Source organism: Crocuta crocuta, unplaced genomic scaffold, assembly GCF_008692635.1.
Source record: "Crocuta crocuta isolate KB4526 unplaced genomic scaffold, BGI_CrCroc_1.0 scaffold249, whole genome shotgun sequence".
NCBI lineage: Eukaryota > Metazoa > Chordata > Mammalia > Carnivora > Hyaenidae > Crocuta > Crocuta crocuta.
The window spans coordinates 716,138-735,814 of NW_027533262.1; the positions used below are offsets into that span (position 1 = coordinate 716,138).

The 19,677-nt window shown below is 36.6% G+C and overlaps 1 protein-coding gene across 4 annotated transcripts in view; it reads left to right on the top strand.

Annotated features, from left to right (window-relative positions):
* NUP35 (nucleoporin 35) overlaps positions 1–19,677 on the top strand; it is a 44,085-nt gene that overhangs the window by 11,353 nt on the left and 13,055 nt on the right. For all 4 annotated transcript variants that reach the window (XM_077747550.1, XM_077747551.1, XM_077747548.1 and 1 more), the window contains exons 2-4: positions 511–681; positions 4,280–4,407; positions 7,203–7,269. In XM_077747550.1, the coding sequence (XP_077603676.1) occupies positions 522–681; positions 4,280–4,407; positions 7,203–7,269 (355 nt within the window). In that variant the 5' untranslated portion in view covers positions 511–521. The remainder of the gene's footprint in view (positions 1–510; positions 682–4,279; positions 4,408–7,202; positions 7,270–19,677) is intronic.

Below are 19,677 nucleotides of genomic sequence, written 5' to 3' on the forward strand. Positions count from 1 at the left end.
CAATCATGAACTTGAGCCAAAATCAAGTGGGCTGCTTAACCAGCGGTGCCACCCAGGCACCCCAGTCAAAGTTGATTCTTAAACCTGTGAAATAATATAAACAAGAACAGAGGAGCCTGGGTGGCTAAGTTGGTTGAGCAGCTCAGGTCAGGATCTTACAGTTTTGAGTTTGAGCCCCTGTAGGGCTCTGTGCAGAGCCTGCTTGGGAATCTCTTTCCTCCCTCCACTCCTCCCTCTCTCTCTCTCTCTCTCTCTCTCAAAATAAATAAGTACACTTAGAAAAATATAAACAAGGACAATTGTCAGATTAGTATTGTTAATAAAAAATAAAACTTTTACATTCTTATGAAAATTTGTATTGGTTTTTAAAATAATACACTCAACTTTGCTTCTGGAGTATGTAAGTTTTGATTAAAGTCTCAAAATTATTTATGCTAGCTTCTTGCATCTTTTTGTTAGATATTATAACATTAAAGTCTTTTGTTTTACTTTATTTCTTGATTCATTTAGGATCTGAACCAATGATGCTAGGTTCACCCACATCTCCAAAACCAGGGGTTAATGCCCAGTTCTTACCTGGATTTTTAATGGGGGATTTGCCAGCTCCAGTGACTCCACAACCTCGATCAATCAGTGGCCCTTCAGTAGGAGTAATGGAAATGAGATCACCTTTACTTGCAGGTGGGTAAATGCTTAAAATGGGTTCCTAGTGCTGTTATTACATGTATTAGAATTTTTAATTATCTAACAATCACTCTTATCAACACAATTATTAATTAAAAAAAAACCTAAGCAATGCCTCTCTTTGATTTTTAGACTCTTGGAGTAAAGATGTAAGTAGTATAAGCCACTGTAATTCTGAGAACCACTCATTAAAACTATGCATACTACATTTCATCCAATCTGAGATGCCCTTGATTGTAAAACTTAGCATTATCTTAAGTACTATTAAGAAAGAAATGCACTAAATATGATATAATGCCAAGATACTGTTTTTTGCAAGTTGTACATATCAAAGATGTTAAAGTGTGAGGTGCTGGGGAAGAAATATGGTCATTTAACTTAAATGCAAGATGTATTTAAATAATTCATCTTGAATATGATCATAGCAAATAATTAGTCAAAAGAAACTAATTGAAGTATAATCAACATACAGTGCTCTATTAGTTTTAGTGTACAACATATTTTTTTTTTTAATGTTTTTTCAATTTTGAGAGACAGAGAAAGACAGTACAAGCAGAGGTGGAGCAGAGAGAGAGAGAGGGAGACACAGAAATCTGAAGAAGGCTCCAGGCTCTGAGCTATCAGCACAGAGCCCGATGCGGGGCTTGAACTCAGGAACCATGAGATCATGACCTGAGCTGAAGTCGGCCACTTAACCGACTGAGCCACCCAGGCGCCCCAGTGTACAGTGTATTGACTTGACACTTCTGTGTATTACTCCGTGCTCACCATGACAAGTGTAGTCACCATCTGTCTCCATACAATGTTATTACAATATTATTGACTGTATTTCCTATGCTGTACTTTTCATCTCTGTAGCTTATTTATAAAATAAATAAGTAACTGGAAGTTTGTACCTCTTAACGCCCTTTATTATTTTGCCCATCTTCCCATTCACGTCCCTGTGACAACCACAAGTTCTCTGTATTCAAGAGTCTGTTTTTTTCTTTTTTTGTTTGTTTGTTTTTTGGTTTTTTAGATTCCACATGAAATCACAGTATTTGTCTTTTTTTGTCTGATTTACTTTACTTAGCGCAGTACCCTAGGACCTCGATAGATGAATGGATAAAGAAGATGTGATTTATATATATAAATAAAATGGAATGATGAAGTTTTACTCAGTCATAAAAAAAGAATGAGATCTTGCCATTTGTGATAATAAGCTGTAATTTGAAATTTATACATATAAATTCTACTTCTAGTCATAGTGAATTAAGATTCTCATGATGTTTAGTGAAACGATTTATTATACAAACTATGGGGAAGTTTTTTTAAACAAAATGTGCAATTATCACCACAAAATATTATTACTTAAATGCAACACATATCTTACAAGACTCCTTTAGCAAAGAAGTATTTTAAAACATGACTTTAGGGGCCCCTGGGTGGCTCAGTTGGTTAAGCGTCCAACTTCCAGTCCGTGAGTTTGACCTGCGGTGGGCTCTGTGCTGACACCTCAGGACCTGGAGTCTGTTTCAAATTGTGTCTCCTCCTCTGCCTCTCTCTCACTTGCACTCTGTCTCTCTCTTGCTCAAAAATAAACAAACATTTAAGGGGCCTCTGACTCCGGCTCAGGTCTGATCTCAATGTTTGTGAGTTCGAGCCCCGCATCAGACTCTGCTGACATCTCAGAGCCTGGAGCCTGCTTCAGATTTTGTGTCTCCCTATTATCTCTCTGACCCTCTTCCTGGTCATACTCTGTCTTTCTCTTTCAAAAATGTATAAACATTAAAAAAATTTAAAAAATTAACATTTTAAAAAAGATAACTTGGAGGTTCTCACTATGAGTAGTAAGTATAAACTATTCTTACAGTAAAGTAAGTTAGAGAAAAGAAAATGTTACTAAGAAAATTGTAAGGAAGAGAAAATACATTTACAGTACTGCACTGTAAAAGAAATCTGTGTATAGGTGGACCTACCTTATAGTTCATACTTGGGTTTGTCAAGGGTCAAGTATATATTTCAAATGTATTTTTATTATAGCTACTATATATTGAGTACTTATAAGCCAGGCAATACCCTAAGCATATTTCATTTTTTTCCTCAATCTTAAAGGTTAGGTAGTAGTTTCCCTGTTTTTTAAAAGAGGAAACTGAGGCTAAATGCAATAAAGAACTTGTTTAAGCCTACTTATTTATTATTTTAATGTTTAATGTTTATTTATTTACTTTTTAATGTTTGTTTAAATTTGTGTGAGAGAGAGATAGTGTGAGCAGGCAAGGAGTAGAGAGTGAGACACAGAATCTGAAGCAGGCTCCAGGCTCCAAGCTGTCAGCACAGAGCCCGATGTGGGGCTCGAACTCACAAACCTCGAGATCATGACTTGAGCCAAAGTCAGATGCTTAACTACCTGGGCCACCCAGGTGCCCCAAGCCTACTTGTTAATAAGTGACAGAGCAGGAGGTTAAAGCCCAGGTCAGTTTTGTTTTATAGTCTATGCTCTAAATACCTTATGCTGTACTCTCTAAGCTTAGACTTTAAATCATAACAGAGGGTCAGGGCTGTTTCACTATTTGGCATTGATGATTTATTGATTTATAAAGGCATCTTTTTGTTTTTAATTATTTATTTTTGAGAGAGAGGGAGAATCCCAAGGTTGCCCCATCAGCGTAGAGCCTATCCTGGGGCTTGAACTCATGAACCAGGACATCATGACTTGAGCTGAAACCAAGAGTTGGATGGTTAGCTGACTGAGCCACCCAGGTGCCCCTTTAAAGACCTTTTTATGTTCCCCAAAGTTGATTCTTTTCTACATTTTATTTATTATGTGCTAAATATATTTCTATTATGAGAAACATGAGTAAGATCTCTTTAATTTTGACAAACTCCACATTTAAGGAATTATGTGCAAGTATATATAAACTGGAGATGTTTACCTACTTTCAAGTGAGAAATAGAATCAAATTTTATATTGAAATGTTAAGGTTCATGGAGGAGGGCACTTGTTGGAATGAGCACTTGTTTTTATATGGAAACCAACTTGACGATAAACTAAGAAAAAAAAAAGAAATGTTAAAGATTTGTAGAGAAACCAAAAGCTACATGTGCTTACTAAAAACTAAAATTTCTGTTTTCTTATTCTGAAATCTCTTATTCATATACAGTCTGTGAATCACCAGCTTTGGCATAACTGGGAGCTTGTTAGAAACTTAGTGTCAGGCTCTACCTCACGTGTTCTGAATCAGAATCTGAATTTTAACAAGATTCCAAGGTGGACTCTTAAGTGTATTTAAGTTTGAGAAGCCCTAGGAAACAAGAGTTTAAGTTGGTACTTTAAAAATACAAATGAAAAAGGAGCATCTGGGTGGTTCAGTCAGTTAGGGGTCCGACTCTTGATTTCAGCTTAGGCGCTGATCTGTGGTTGCTGCGATCAACCCTGCACTGACAGCACAGAACCTACTTGGGCTTCTCTCTCTTTGCCCTTCCCCTGCTTGTGCACTTTCTCTTTCTCTCTCTCTCAAAATATAGAAGTAAACATTTAAAAAAAAAAGTATAAATGAAAAATCTTATCAGAAAGATAGATTTTTTACTCACCTGACTGTATTGTGCATTGTAGGTGGGTCACCCCCACAACCAGTTGTACCAGCTCATAAAGATAAAAGTGGAGCCCCACCAGTTAGAAGTATATATGATGATATTTCCAGCCCAGGACTTGGATCAACACCTTTAACTTCAAGAAGACAGGTGATGTACTTAACCGCCATTTATGATCCACAGTAATTCCATATTTTTATACGGAAACACAGTGACTATCAATAATTTGAAATGTCTTTCTGAGGTCTACTTTAGTGTAACTGTGTTGCACAGAATAAGTATTAAAGACATTTATCATAGAATCTGTTTGGGTTGTGTTTATCATGAAATGCACTTAAAAAAAAATGTAAAAGAACAGCCAGTTGTTTTCTCATACTGGTGATTCTGTGGTGTTTGATAGGTATGTCTTATTTACCTGTCCCTGCCCCAAACCTAGCCAAACATAGGAATGATTATGTTTTCAGTCATTCCAATTGTTTAAAAAAGTTCAATATGCATAATTTTGTGAAGGAACAAATGAAGATGCAGGGTTTCATCCAGATGTAGGGTACTTTGGAACGATTTGAGATCTTTGTTTTAGGAATGGTTTTATTAATATAAGAACTATCCTTTTAGAGCTGTGTTCACTGTTTACTTATTTTACTGAAAATGCAGCCTCCCATATTTATGAGCTGATGGTTTAGTTTGCTCCAAGTGCAGGTGTTCTGATGGTGATGTTTAATTTTGGTTGGTGTGGGTGTAGGTGTTCTGATGGAGTTATTTTCAGTCATAGATTATGCAAGATAGAGATCTTGTGTTTTGATGGGACTGATAGCTATAAAAAAGCGTCTGATACTTTTGAAGTACTTCCAGTGTACAGGTCCTGATCTTAAAACTTCTCATGTATTGTTTCAGTGGATCCTTATGATAAATTTGTGAAGTAGTTGTGAAGTAGCTTCATTTTATCATTGAGGACAGTAGGGCACAGAAACCGTAAATAATTTGTCAAGAGTAAGGCAACTAGTCTAGTGGAGCCGAGCTTTAAACCCAGGCAGTTTTGAATCTAGAGCCAACATTTGTAACAGCCATGCCATCCTAACACTACTCTGGTAATGATTGTCAGTTTAAAGGTAGTATGAATTTTTGTTTTATGTAGAAAGTTTAGTAGCTTTTAGAGTCACAAGTATTCTATCACTATTGTGCTGTAGCAGCACACAAACAGTGTGTCAGTTAAACTGATAGGTTCCTTGTATAAAGACATTTCTGCTGTTTGGTTTGGAGAAATGTTTTATGCCTTTCCCTAAATCAAATATAGCATAGTTGATGGAAAGTTTAAGAGTGGTAGAAAGCATCTTAAATTTTGACTATTTTTTGGCTTGATATGCCTAGCATAATAGGCCTACTTGTCAAGCAAACCAAAATTAATTCATTGTGTAAAACATATTACTATCTCTTTTTAACACCTTTAGAACTGCCCTACTGTCCAGTACAGTAGTCACTGACCAAATGTGGCTATTGACATGTGAAATGTGGCTGTTCCTATACAAAACTGAGATATACTGAAGTGTAAAATACACACTGGATTTTGAAAACTTAGAAAGAACGTGAACTATCTTATTTATGTTTTGATGGTGATTAGTTTTGAAAATGATAATTTGTATCTATTACCTTAAATAACTATACTTGTTTTTACTTTTTTAATGTGTCACCTATAGAATTTAAAATTACTTACATTGCTTGTGTTATATTTGGACAGTGATATTCTAACCAAATCAGAATATTCTGGCCTCGGATGTTTTTCTAAAAGGTTGATAAGTAAATTTCATGTTTGGTTTGAGAATGACTGGCTTGTAAACTCATGCTAGTTTCCATTACTTCTCTGATAATCGATGAAAACACACATAGTTTACAGTTCTTACTGCATTCAAAATGTTTTAAAAGTCTTGTGTCATAATTTATAGAGAATGTTTTTGATTTAAAAGTTAGAATATTATTAAAAGCCCACGTTAGTTTTGCCCCTGAGACTTGGCTTACCCTCTCTCTAATCATGAAAGAAAATGGAATTAAGAATTGAACAGTGCATTAGTATCTCTCTTAATATTATTTCAATGTTTGGTTCTGGTTGCTAGATAATAGCTAAATTTTATATTTCCTTCATTTGATGAGAATCTGCTACCAAAAAAACCTATTTCTGTATATTTATTTCTAGAGAATGTTCTATTCTTGATTAGATATTGCCTTTGTTTATAGAAGAACTTTTAACTACTTTAATCTTTAATATTCTCACATTTAGAGGAATTGTTAATTTTCTTGCTGTGTAACTTTCTGCTAGTAGAGACAGGCATACTGTTGTTTACTATTTANGAGTGCGCGCAAGGAGGGTCAGAGAGAGAGGGAGACACAGAATCCGAAGCAGGCTCCAGGCTCTGAGCTAACTGTCAGCACAGAGCCCAACCTAGGGCTCAAACTCACGAACCGTGAGATCATGACCTGAGCTAAAGTCGGGGGCTTAACCAACTGAGCCACCCAGGCACCCCTGTATAGACTGATTTGAATCTATATTATTTCATAGTTTGTAAATGTCTGCTTAAAAATAGAATTTTGCCATCTCTCTGTTTTTCTGTGTGAGCATGGTGATTCTTTAAAGAATATTTCAAATATTGTATTTTAGGAACTAAAAACAAATAGCAAAGTTATTTTCTACTAAAAATAACATCTTTTTACCTATTGTAACTTATTTTAAACAAAGAATATGCTAAAGGGTATAGCATATTTTAGATTAATACTGCGCTACATAAAGAAAAATGTTGGAGTACTTTCAGGCTGTGAAGTAGTTAGAGGCATGCTTAGTAACCTGGTAGACATGCAGTTGTCTATTGAATGAAACCTTCCAACACTAATTGTGTTTATGTCCTGGTTAGAACTTTGCATTTTTACTTTTCCACTTTTCTTCTATTTTCACGTAGCCAAACATTTCAGTAATGCAGAGTCCTCTTGTTGGAGTTATGACGACTACTCCTACTCCTGGAACAGGTAAAGGCCTTTTAACATCAAAGACTATTCCATTCTCTTTGAGTGAGATGATATAAGACTTTGTTGATAATTGCCAAATTTTTTTCTTATACATGTCAGACTTGGAGACTTTGTCAAATGTTAGTAACTTCATTCAGAAGGGAAATACTATATGTATGTTTGATTTTTTTCCTGAATTTTCAGGGAGGATGTAATATTCTCAAAATATTAAGAGTTTAAAGAAAATACATACTTAATAGTGTCTCCTCATTTACTAAAAACTAATTTAAGAAAGAGGTGTTGCAGTTGGGAAGAACAGGAATACAGAGACTGAGCAATAAAGGTGTTTTGAAAGCTCTTAATGCATAGCTATAAATTGAAATGTCGTTGACTATAAACAGCACTGATTGTATGTATTTTTTCTTTAATATTAATGGTATTTTTATCAGCATGATCATTAGCACAACTCTTTTTACATATTCATATAATCTGTCAAATGTCCTCTCAGCAAATACATGAACACATGACCCTGTGCCAGACCCTGGGAAACTGAACAAAATAGATAACCCATACCTTTATGGAGTTTGCATTTATTTACAGAATTTACATTTATAAATAATTAAGTTATAAAGTTTGTTAGAATAATTATTTTATGGAGGAAAATTAAGCAGCAAAGAGAAGAAGTTAGGGGGTGAGGGCTCATAGGTTTAAACAGGGTAGTTGATTAGTTTTCTATTGCTGCCGTGACAATTCACTACAAACGTAAAAGTGGCTTAAACAATAGTTCTGGAGGTGAAAAATCTGAAAAGTGTCTCCGTGGGCTCCAATAAAGGCATTGGTAGAGCTGTGTTTAGTTTATGGAGTCTCTAGGGGACAGTCTGTTTTCTTGCCTTTTCCATCTTCTAGAGGCTACCCACATTTCTTTGTTCATGATCTCCTTTCTCCATCTTCAAAGCTAGCAACTTTGCATCGTGTTGATCATTCTTCTGTAATCACATCTCCCCCTACTCTCTTTTAAATACCCTTGTGAATACATTGGATCTGTCTGGATAATCCAGGATCATCTCCTTATTTTAAGGTCAGCTGATTAGCAGCCTTCATTCCATCTGCAACCTTAATTCTCCTTTGTCATGTAACATAGTTTATTTCCAGATTCCAGGGATGAGGACATAGACATCTCTGGGGGCCATTATTCGGGCTTCCTGCAGAAAAGTAGAGGAAAAGTAACATTTACCCAGAAAACTAAACTAAGTAAGGGAGGTAGGGATAGTGTTCTAGAAAGAGAAAAAAGTACACAGGCACTGAGGTGGTAGTGTGTCTCAGGTGTTCAAGGAGGCTAGTGTGAACTGGAGTGAGTGAGGGGTATAATAGGAAATGAAGTCAGAAAGATAATGAGGGACCCAGAGTACGGGGCCTTGTATGTCATGGTATTGACTGGTTTTTACCCAGAAAAAGTGAAAAACAAATAGGATGAGTCTGCTGCTGTGGTGATTATAGACTTTTGGCTGAGGCGCAGGGTAGATGCAAGACCAGGTAAGAGGCTACTATTGCATTAATCCAGATGAGGGGCAAAGCAGGGTGGGAAGGGAGGGAAAGAGGAGCAACAACAAAGAAGATGGAACAACAAAGACAGTAGCAAGATGGTAGATTTAAAAGGAACCAGATCAACAATTATATAAAATGAAATGTACTAAACACTCCAGATAAAAAGCAGAGATTATCAGAATAGATAACAAAAGCAATAATAAAGACAAGGTAGATTTTTTTAATCTTCGGAGTCCAGATTTTTTTCAGGCGTCTGAATCTTTACTGGTGGCAGTGTTTTTATAGTCACTTATAGGTAGATTTCTGCTACCAGTTGGATCAAGGCTATTTAGGCTTTTCTGTTACGTTCCTCAGATTTCTTCCAGTATCCAGCCACTGCCTGCTTCCAAAGCCACTTCAACATTTTTAGGTATTTGTCACAGCAGCACCTGCCTTATACCAGAATCTATGTTTTTAAAGTTAATTGATTTTGAGAGAGTGCGCACATGACGGTGGGAGGGACGGGGGGTGGGGTGTTGGAGAGAACCCCAAGCCAACAGCTCAGGGGCTGATTCTGAGGCTTGATCTCACAGACCATGAGATCATGACCTGAGCTGAAATCAAGAGTCTCATGACTGAGCTACTCAGGTACCCCATAGTCTGTGTTAGTTTTAATATGCTGCCTTAACAGATTATTACAAATTTAGTGGCTTAAAACAACACACACAAAACTTTTTTTTTTTTTTTTTTTTTTTTAATAATCTCTACAACTGTTGTGGAGCTTGAACTTGTAACTGCAAGATCAGGAGTCTCATGGTCCACCGACTGAGCCAATTAGATACCCACCCCCCTGTTTTTTATTATTAAAGATTTTAAAACAGATTTATTATATCATTGTTTCCATAGGTCACATCTGTGGACACAGTTTGTTTCTTTGCTTTAGAGCTCAGGTGTGAGCAGGGCTGTGTTCTCTTCTTCAGGTTTTGGGAATGAATCCACTTTCAAGCTCTTTCATGTTGTTCATTCACATTGTTGGCCGAATTTACTTCCATGTGGTTGTAGGACTGAGGTCCCTGTTTCTTTCCTAGCTGTTGCCTGGAGGTGTTTCTCAGCTTCTGAGTCTGCCCTTATTCTTTGGCTTGTGGCTCCCTTTCCATCTTCAAAAAAGCAGTGGCAGATCAAGGTCTTTTTTATACTTTCAATCTCTCTGACTTCCCTCTTCTGTCGTATCTCTGACTTGACTTTCCCGCTATCTGCTGTTAAGGGCTCATTTGTTGACATTAAGCTTATTGGAATAATCCAGAGTAATCCCTTATTTTAAGATCCAGCTAAATAATAACCTTCATTCTAACTGCAAAGTCTCAGCAGTACCTGGACTAGTGTTTGAATTACTACCAATGAATCAAACCAGGGGACAGAAACTTGCGGGGAGGATATCTTTAGATTTCTGTCTGCCGCCTGTATCATAGTGAAAATTTTACGTGTGTACCTCAGTCTCAGTTACATATGTGAGGTGAAATATTCTGGGGGATATTCAGGATTTAGTAGTCTTAATCTGATCGTACAAATAGGTAGATGACAATGGTTTGTTACTTGACTGGTTGCTACTGTAGTGACTCTTCAGTTATTTAATTGAGTCAGTAAGTCATCCCAGAGACATTGAAAATGCAAAAAAACATGTTAAGTAATGTACTTAATGCTTCAAAGGTTCTCTTAGTTGTTTGAAAAGCATACATTATAATCTTATTATTGTTAAGTAGAAGAGCACGTGATTATTTAAACACCTTTCGTTATTTTTCTCAAGTAGTCTAACTTCTATGAGGTTCTTGTAGTTTTAGAAATTATATACGAAAATACAAGAGCCGTGGTAGGAAAATAATATGTATCATAATTGGCCACTGGGAGCCACTGCTGCTTCTACTTTGAGGTTAAGGAATTTATGCATAGAAAGTCTTCATGGGGACTATGTGAAAAAGAATATTTTTGAAAAGATATGATGGGCATGAGGATATCCTGTGTAGTCAGTAATAAGCAGCAAAGGGGGAAAAGATGTTGACTTGAGAAAATTGAAAGGAAAACGAAGACTTTTCACTTAGAGCTATATTTTTTAGCTATTACAATGTTAACTAAATGAACATTTCTTGTATAATTTGTAAACTTTAATATTCTGAGATTAGCAACTTTTATAAAGAGATTGTCATGGGATTTAGTAATGTAAGTGTTAGTTTATGCTTAGGTCTTTGGGTCCAATAAGGAGTTTTTTGTTTGTTTTAATTTTATAGCTGATCTTGAAATCTTTTTAAAAATTTTATTTCTGGTGCAGAGAAACCTTGGTCATATGACAAAGTGGGAAATCTAGATTAGAGAATTTCAGAAACTGTTTTCAACCATGGCATGTTATTGCCCTGAATATGTTTGCCCTGTTTCCCCATCCTTACCCCTTAGTTTTCTTCTGCTGCTATTTAAATATTCCTCTGCTTTTCACGCTCTTTTAAATTTTTTCTTGGGGCGCCTGGGTGGCTTAGTCGGTTAAGCGTCCGACTTTTGCTTAGGTCATGATCTCACAGTTCGTGGGTTCGAGCCCCGCATCGGGCTCTGTGCTGACTAGCCAGCTCAGAGCCTGGAACCTATTTCAGAGTCTGTGTCTCCCTCTCTCTCTGACCCTCCCCTGCTCACGCTGTCTCTCTCTCTCTCCTAGAAATAAATAAATAAATAAATAAATAAATAAATAAATAAATAAATTTTTTCTTAATTTTTTTGAACTACTTTCATGTATCTATCCAAATGGTATACCACTTTTATCTACTGAATTAGATCCTTATTTATGTTAACACATTGTTAACAGATTAAGTGTGATATTCAGACTATAGCACTTTCCAAGAGCTTTTGTTGACGCTAGGAGCTCAGAGTTCCTTTTTTTTTAAATGGCTTTTTTTTTTTTTTAAAATGTGTTTATTTATTTTTGAGAGAGAGAGATGAGAGAGTGCCATCAGGGGAGGGGCAGAGTGAGAAGGAGACACAGCATCCAAAGGAGGCTTCAGGCTCCAAGCTGTCAGCACAGAGACCGATGCAGGGCCTGAACCCACATAGTTCAGGGCCTGAACTATGAGATCATGATCTGAGCCCAAGTCAGAAGCTTAACTGACTGAGCCACCCAGGCACCCTGGAGCTCAGAGTTCTGATAGTGTTCCTAGGAGGGGAGGAAGAGGACTGATTTATCTGTGAGAGACCATTTCCTGACACTTCTTTTTCTGATCTGTGTTAGCTGCTCCTTCTATGTGCTTCTGTATAGCTGTCTCTTCTTAGCTCCTATTTTTCTCCACTATTGGACAATGAACTCCTTCAGGACAGAGATTCCTTCTGTTTTTTTCATTATTTATCCATCAGAGAGCTGGTTATGAAGTAAACATTTGTTGACTGATATAAACTGTAGTGAATTGAATGGTGGCCCTGAAATTGTATGTCCATGTCCTAATCTCCAGAACCTATGACTATTACTGTGTGGTTAAAATAGTTAAGATCTTGAGAGGAGGAGCTCCCATCCCAAGGAAAGCTGGAGAGTTCAGGAGAGAGCAGAGTAGGGAGAAGGTAATCTTGGTAATTACCTAGGTGATCCCTAAATTCAATCATTAGTGTCCTTAGCAGGAAAGAGAGATTTAACAGAGATTTACGAAACATGCAGAGAATTAGGTGATGTGAAGACAGGCAAAGATTGGAGTGTTGTTACCACAAGCCAGTGAACACCAAAATATGTCAGCAGTAACCAGAAGCTAGAAGAGGCAAGCGATGGATTCTCTCTGAGTGCCTTTGGCACACATTTAGCACTGCTGAAAACTTGGTCTTGGACTTCTGGCCTCCAGAGCTGTGAGAGAATAAATTTTTTGTTGTTTTAAGCCACCCAGTTTGTGGGGATTTGTTAGAACAGACACAGGAAACCAATATATATGTATATGATGTTTTGAAGTGGTGCCATCTCAATACCAAAACCAGGATTGGAATATTTGTGTACAACTTGACATGGCATAGTTTTTAAAAAAAAATACAGTTAGAGTAAACACTAATCTTACTCCAAATTGCATTAGTTTTGGATGCTGCTGAAACAAGTTATCTCAGATTTATGCCTTAAAACAACTCAAATTTGGGGCACCTGGGTGGCTTAGTCGTTTAAGTGTTTGCCTTTGGCTCAGGAGATGATCTTGCGGTTCATGGGTTTGAGCCCCATGTTGGGCTCTGTGCTGATAGCTCAGAGGCAGGAGTCTGCTTTGGATTCTATGTCTCCCTCTCTCCCTGCCCCTCTCCCACTCATGCTCTGTCTCTCTCTCTGAAAAATTAACAAACATTAGAAAAATTAAATAAAAATCTCAAATTTATTACATGAAAATTCTAGAAGTCAGAAGTCTAATATTCTCACTGGGCTAAAATCAAGGCATTGATAGATCTGTGTTTTTTTCTGGAGGTTCTAGGGGCGAATCTTTTATTTTCCCTCTCTAGCTTTAGAAGCTGTCCATATTTCTTGGATCATGGTTCCCTACCATCTTTGAAGCCTGCACTAGCCAGTTGGGCCTTTCTTCTATCACTCTTTCTTTCTCCATTTAAGAGAATCTTATGATTATATCAGACATAGTAGGTTAATCCAGGATAGTATTCTCATTTAAGATCAGGTGATTAGCAGTCTTAATTCCATGTACATCCTGTATTTCTTTTTACCATATAATGTAATGTGCTCATAGCTTCTGGATATTAGGATGTGGACATCCTTGGAAGACCATTTTCTGCCTACCATATTGATTTTTTAAAATCAGTCATCAAAATTTAATCTCATGCCAGATTAACCATAGGACCATTGAATAGTATCTAGTTTTGGTGGGTATAATATTTCCTATTTTAGTCAAAATAATAAAAGCGGATCGTTTTCTAAAATCACACAGGACTTAAATACGTTAATGAAATGCAGCATTCTTTAGCCTTATTCCTCCAGAACCAGTCCACGCCTTAGAGCTATTCCTTTTGAAATTTACTTTTACTTATGTAAATGAGATGCTGTGTTAGTTTCCTGTTGCTAATGTAACAAATTACCACAAGTTTAGTGGCCTAAAATAATTTAGCTTTGTTCTATTGCAGTTATAGAAGTCTGAAGTTCAGAATCCGTTTCCTTGGGCTAAAGTCAAAGCATTGGTAGGACCAGTTTCTTCTGGAGGTCCTAAGGAGAATCCATTTTCTTTTCTTCTCCTCCTAGCTTTTAGTAGTTACCTGTATTCTTTGGTTTGTGGCCCCTTTCATCTTCAAAGTTTATCTCTCCAGTCTCTGTTTTCATCATCACATCACCTCTGTGTAGTTCAAAATCTCCTTCATTCTCCCTTTTGTAAGGGCATTAGTGATTATATTGGGAGCCCATCTGAATAATCTTGGATAATTTTCCCATTTTAAGATTGTTAAGCACATCTGCAGAGTCCCTTTTGCCATGTAAGTAAAACATGCACAGGTTCTAGGGATTAGGATATAGTCATGTTGGAGGTCCATATATTGTTGGAGTCCACCATATATGATTATGTTGCTAATTGATTTTCAGTTTTCAGTATTGGTATATTTATCTTAAGGTAATTGGAGATTTTCTTCTTTCCTCCACATTATCTGAATATAATTACATCAGATTTTATTCCTTTGTCAATGTTTATGTTATGACTATATAAACATTTTTTATGCTGAACCAAGTAGTATAATTTATCCTTTCTCTAAAATTTTTCTTTTTAAGTTAATGATTGTTTTTTTCCCATTTGTCTAATTTTCTCTGTGCCATCTACTCCCTTTATTTTAAGCAAATGTTGTTGCTAAGAAACATATCTGTTTTTTTAAAAATGCTCAAAGATAGTTTCAAATAGTTTTTGTTTTCCTTTAAACTGTGAACTCTCTCTTAACCTCTGTTTTGGCTGTTTCCCGTTTGAGCATGGTATGTAGCTATCATCCTACGACTTGCTTTAGCAAGTTTCTGAGCTATTTGCTCATTTTGGTGGGGAACATATTTGAGTAGCTTTCTAAGCTTGTGAGAGAAATGAAATTTAAGACCTCCTGAAATGCTTTTTTTTTTTTTCCTGTCCTCACACTGGATTGCTAGTTTGGCTGGGTATTTTAGGTCAGAATTTTGGAGTCATGATTCCATTGTCTTCAACCTTTCAGCGTTTTCTGGAAGTCATGTGCGGTAATGATTTCTTAGTCTTTGTATATGGCCTGGTTTCAAAAAATTTAAGATCTGTGGTTATTCTCAGTTTCACAACTGTTCTATGGCAGGGGCTTTTTGCATTTTTTTCTCTGGGGAATTAATTGATGGATCCTTTCAATCAAGACAGTTACCTACAGTTAGGGGAAATTTTCCTGTATTTGTTACATAATTGCTCTTCTGTTTTTTTGTTTCCTACTTTTGGGATTCCTTTTGTAAGCACTGCACAGATTTTTAATTTTCTACTTTTTTCTCCCTTACATTGTCTTTTATGTATGTATTCTACTTCCTAAGACACGTCTTCAATCTCAGCTTCTAACTCTTGTAATAATTGTTTATTTTGTCATTTTTAATTTCCAAGAACATTTTTGTTGTTGTGGATCTCTGAATGTCTTCAAAAACATAGTATCCTTTTCTTGTTTCATGGGTAAAATATCATTCTAGTGAAAATAATGTTGGTCTTTTTATTCCTGCTACTATATTGTCTGTTTTTTTTTCTTTTTTTTTTTTTTTTAATTTCTGAGAGAGAGAGAAAGACCGCGTGAGCAGGGGAGGGTCAGAGAGAGGGAGACAAAGAATCCAAAGCAGGCTCCAGGCTCTGAACTGACTGTCAGCACAGAGCTCAACACGGGGCTTGAACCCACGAACCGTGAGATCATGACCTGAGCCGAAGTCGAATGCTTAACTGACTGAGCCACCCAGGTGCCTCTCATATTGTCTGTTTTTTAAGTTTTCTTTCTTTCTTGGTGGAGACATATTTAGTTTAATGAGACACTAAAAAGCTTCCTGGAATCTATGTAGGTGTATGGATCAACATTGTCTGGAAAATGGAAATTGATGGCTTTTTTGTCTCTTACTGGGCTTTCCTATAAGAATGGACAGTTAGGGGCGCCTGGGTGGCTCAGTCGGTTAAGTGTCCGACTTCAGCTCAGGTCATGATCTCAGGGTTCNCTTTTTTTTTTTTAATAGTTTATTGTATTTTTTTTTAATAGTTTATTGTAATTTTTTTCTTTTAAGTTTTCCCAAAGAATTCTTTATATTGAGCCTTAATGTTTGAGTAGGTGGTCTGAATTTAGAAAGGGGGAGAAGTCTCCTTTTCAATATGCAGACTTTTACTCAATCAGAGTCCATACAATTAGACTCACTGGGTCCTGAGCCATTTAGATTCCTTTTCCTCAGATATTAAATCCGTAGTGTCATCGGGGGTTGAGTGACTGAATGATAGTCAACTGGCTGCTTAAGATGAAGTAGGACCTATCCTCTCATTCCTTGTTATATACACTTTAAACTAGTTTTCTTTGATTTCAGCCAGCAGCCTCTTTGATACCTTCCATAGTTCCTATGTTCTCAGAACCTGAGACTTTCTAGAATGACTGTCATTGGGTGTCTGACAGGGATTAGAGGTGAATACAAGTGTTCAGTTCGCTATGTTTGATTGTGTGTTGTTATATGCATTGTTCAATATGTTCTTTTGTACAATGAGTTTGTTAAACTGAAAAGTTTGAGGAAACATTCCCCACAAGATTGCCCTCACTTCAGATGCTGGTTACAAATTTGGATGTCCCCATGGCTGCTCTCACGTCAGACCAAATGGCTATAAATGCAGGATTTCCCAACCCTACTCTAAGATTTGATAATTCACAAGAAATACTAAGAACCCACTAAAAATGCTATGCTTAAAGTTAGTTTTGTTAGAGCAAAACAGTATAAATTAGAGCAAAAGAAAGATACATAGGGCAAAGTTTGGGAGAGTTCCAAACACAAAACTACCATAGCATGTTACCCACTGTGAGAAATAAGCCCACTGACGCAATCAAAGGAGGGACGTGGAGACTTGGAGCACAGTGAAGTGAGGCTTTAATCAACATTTTTACAAGAGTGGGTGTCTGATGGGCACACCCTGGGCAATTACAGCAGGCAATGTTGTCTCCTAGCATACAAGTCCCTCCCCTTATTCCTCATTGGCTGAGTACTACAGAGGTTACAGCCTTACCCAGAAGTCACCTATGCTCCTGGAAGGCAAAAGTACATTCCTTGAGGTGATGCAGAGACTTCAGTTATTTGGCGCATGCTCATTGCAAAGGGCCAGATGGAGAGACGGGAAGAAAAACCAGGAAGCAAGTGTCTAAGGGTTTGGGACTCTGTTAGGGGAGAGGAGGTTTGTACATATTTCCAATAGGTTTACAACCTATTGTTAACTATACAGCACAGCTTTTTTTTGGTATTTCTGAAAATGAATAATGTCACTTCTCACACCCTCCAGAATTTAATGTATTATGCTTATATACACAATATTACCAGCGAGGGAAGTTCACTGAAGTCTTTTAATGGCCAGAGTTTTTATTAGAGTTTCATTAAGTAAACATGATTGATTGAGCCATTGATCAAGTGGCTAAAATCAGTGTTCAGGCCCCTCCTCTGCCCAGAGGTGGGATGACCGGGCGTGTGGCTCAAAGCTCCAACCAGAATCACCTGGTTGGTTTTTATGGTGTGACCTGCCGCCACCCTAAGTCACCTTGTTAGCATAAACTTATCAGGTGCACTTAAGGGACCTGCCATGAATAACAGGGGGAAGTCTCCTATCTCTGGGTAATTTCCTAGGGTTTAAAGGTCTGACCTCTTTTTGGGCTGAGGCCAAATTCTTTATTACACATTGTGCTACTTTGTTTCATGGTAAGAAGGAACACTGCCAGGAACCTCTTTTTTCCCAAGTTTCATGTGCATGTATCTGTTTAAAATTGACCACTCTTTTTATCTCCATTTATGTTAGTGGCCTATTTTGAAATAATTAAATCTATTCTTTAATTGAAGACATTTCATAAAGGGTAATAAGGTCTTTTGCCCTCTACTTTAATTTGATCTTATGAAGAGTGTTTGAATAGTAATTTACCAAGGGAGACACATTACAGTCCAATTTGATGTGGTTTGATCGGTGCACTTTATTTTCATCTTATAAAGCTTAGCATGTGGGTACCAGAAGTCTGATTGAAAGGAAGTAAAATCAGTGGAGCAATTAAACATTAACAAGGTGGGGGGCAATTATGCTAAAGTTATGTAAATAGTTTTAGATTATGTATAAGTAATTATGTTTTTCAGAGTGGTTGACAGGGCAAAAATTAGATTGCTTATTCGTTTGAGACTTAATTTTGATTTGTTTTATTTTTAAAGGTCATAATGATTGTCTCATTTTGAGCCTTCATTTAATTTCTTGCTTGAAGGTTATTACATGATGTAGCATAACTAAATTGAACCTTTTTAATGGAATTGGCTTTAGATTTTCTATTAAAATGCTCTTTACCATCTTTTATATGTTAAAGGCATATTTTTGTAGTAAGAACTAAATTCATTTAAAATATATTTTGTGTGCTTTTGCTTATTTCCTATAGGGATAGTTGATAAGCAGACACTTGTCAAAGTAGCCAGTTACATTTCAAATCATCCTTATTTTTTTTTAAGTTTACTTCTTTTGAGAGAGCATGTGTTTGCTCATACATGCAAGCAGGGGAGGGGCAGAGAGAAAGAGAATGAATCTCAAGCAGACTCCACACTGACAGTTAGATGCAGGGCTCAAACCCACAAACTGGGAGATCATGACCTAAACTGAAATCAAGAGTTGGATGCTTAATCAACTGAGCCACCCAGGCACCCCTAAATCCTCATTTTAAAAAATCTGCTGTACTTATGAAATTCATCTAGGGGCACGTGGGTGGCTCAGTCCCTTGAGCATCGGATTTCAGCTCAGGTCATGATCTCACAGTCTTTGAGTTTGAGCCCCACATCGGGCTGTGCTGTCATTTCAGAGCCTGGAGCCTGCTTCGGATTCTGTGTCTCCCTCTCTCTCTCTCCCTCTCACACTCATGCTCTGTTTTTCTCTGTCTCTCAAAAAATGAATAAACATTTAAAAAAATAAATAAAAACAGAAAGCTGCCTCTTATTTAAAAAAAATAAATGCATCTGTGATGATGAGGAAAAAGAATAATTTTTAAATAAATGTATTATAACATGTGTGCAGTTTGATTTTTTTCAATAAATTGTATTATATCTTATTAAGCATGAATTTGGTTTTAAAATTTAAATGCTGAGATTCCATTTCCTTCTTGTATACCTTTTGTTTTCTATGGAGTTAATAATGATTGCATATCATCATTAGCTTGATTGCTTTTATAAAAATATTTGAATATTCATTTTTCAACCTTTCTGGCTACTGAGCTATTTTTTGTTAACCTGGTTACTTGATGGGTGACCATAAGCAGTCTTAAGCATCTTCCCTTGTTTTCTAGTAATGTCTAAGATACTGTTCTGAATTAAATAGCTTCTTTAATAATCGTTAATAGATCTGAGGTGACCTGAAACTTCTTTTTTTCTGAAAGAAAGGCTGCATTACTGGGTTAAATTAGATTAATTGTGGGTTTCTAAATTTGAGTCCAATTAAAATACATGAATTCAAGTTGTATGATATACTTAAAAGAGTTGAGAATTTTCAAATTCTTAGGTGATCATATTTTTTCTTTTTAATTAGAATTACATTGTTGCGTTATGGTTTTTACTTGATGGATGCCTTTAAATTTTGATACTGTTGAGGATGTAGTTTTGCTTTGGTGCCATTTGGAGGCAAGAGATGGACATCTTCCTGGAAATCTTTTAGACTTGATTCTGTATATATTTGTACCTTTAATGTAGAAGAATAATTA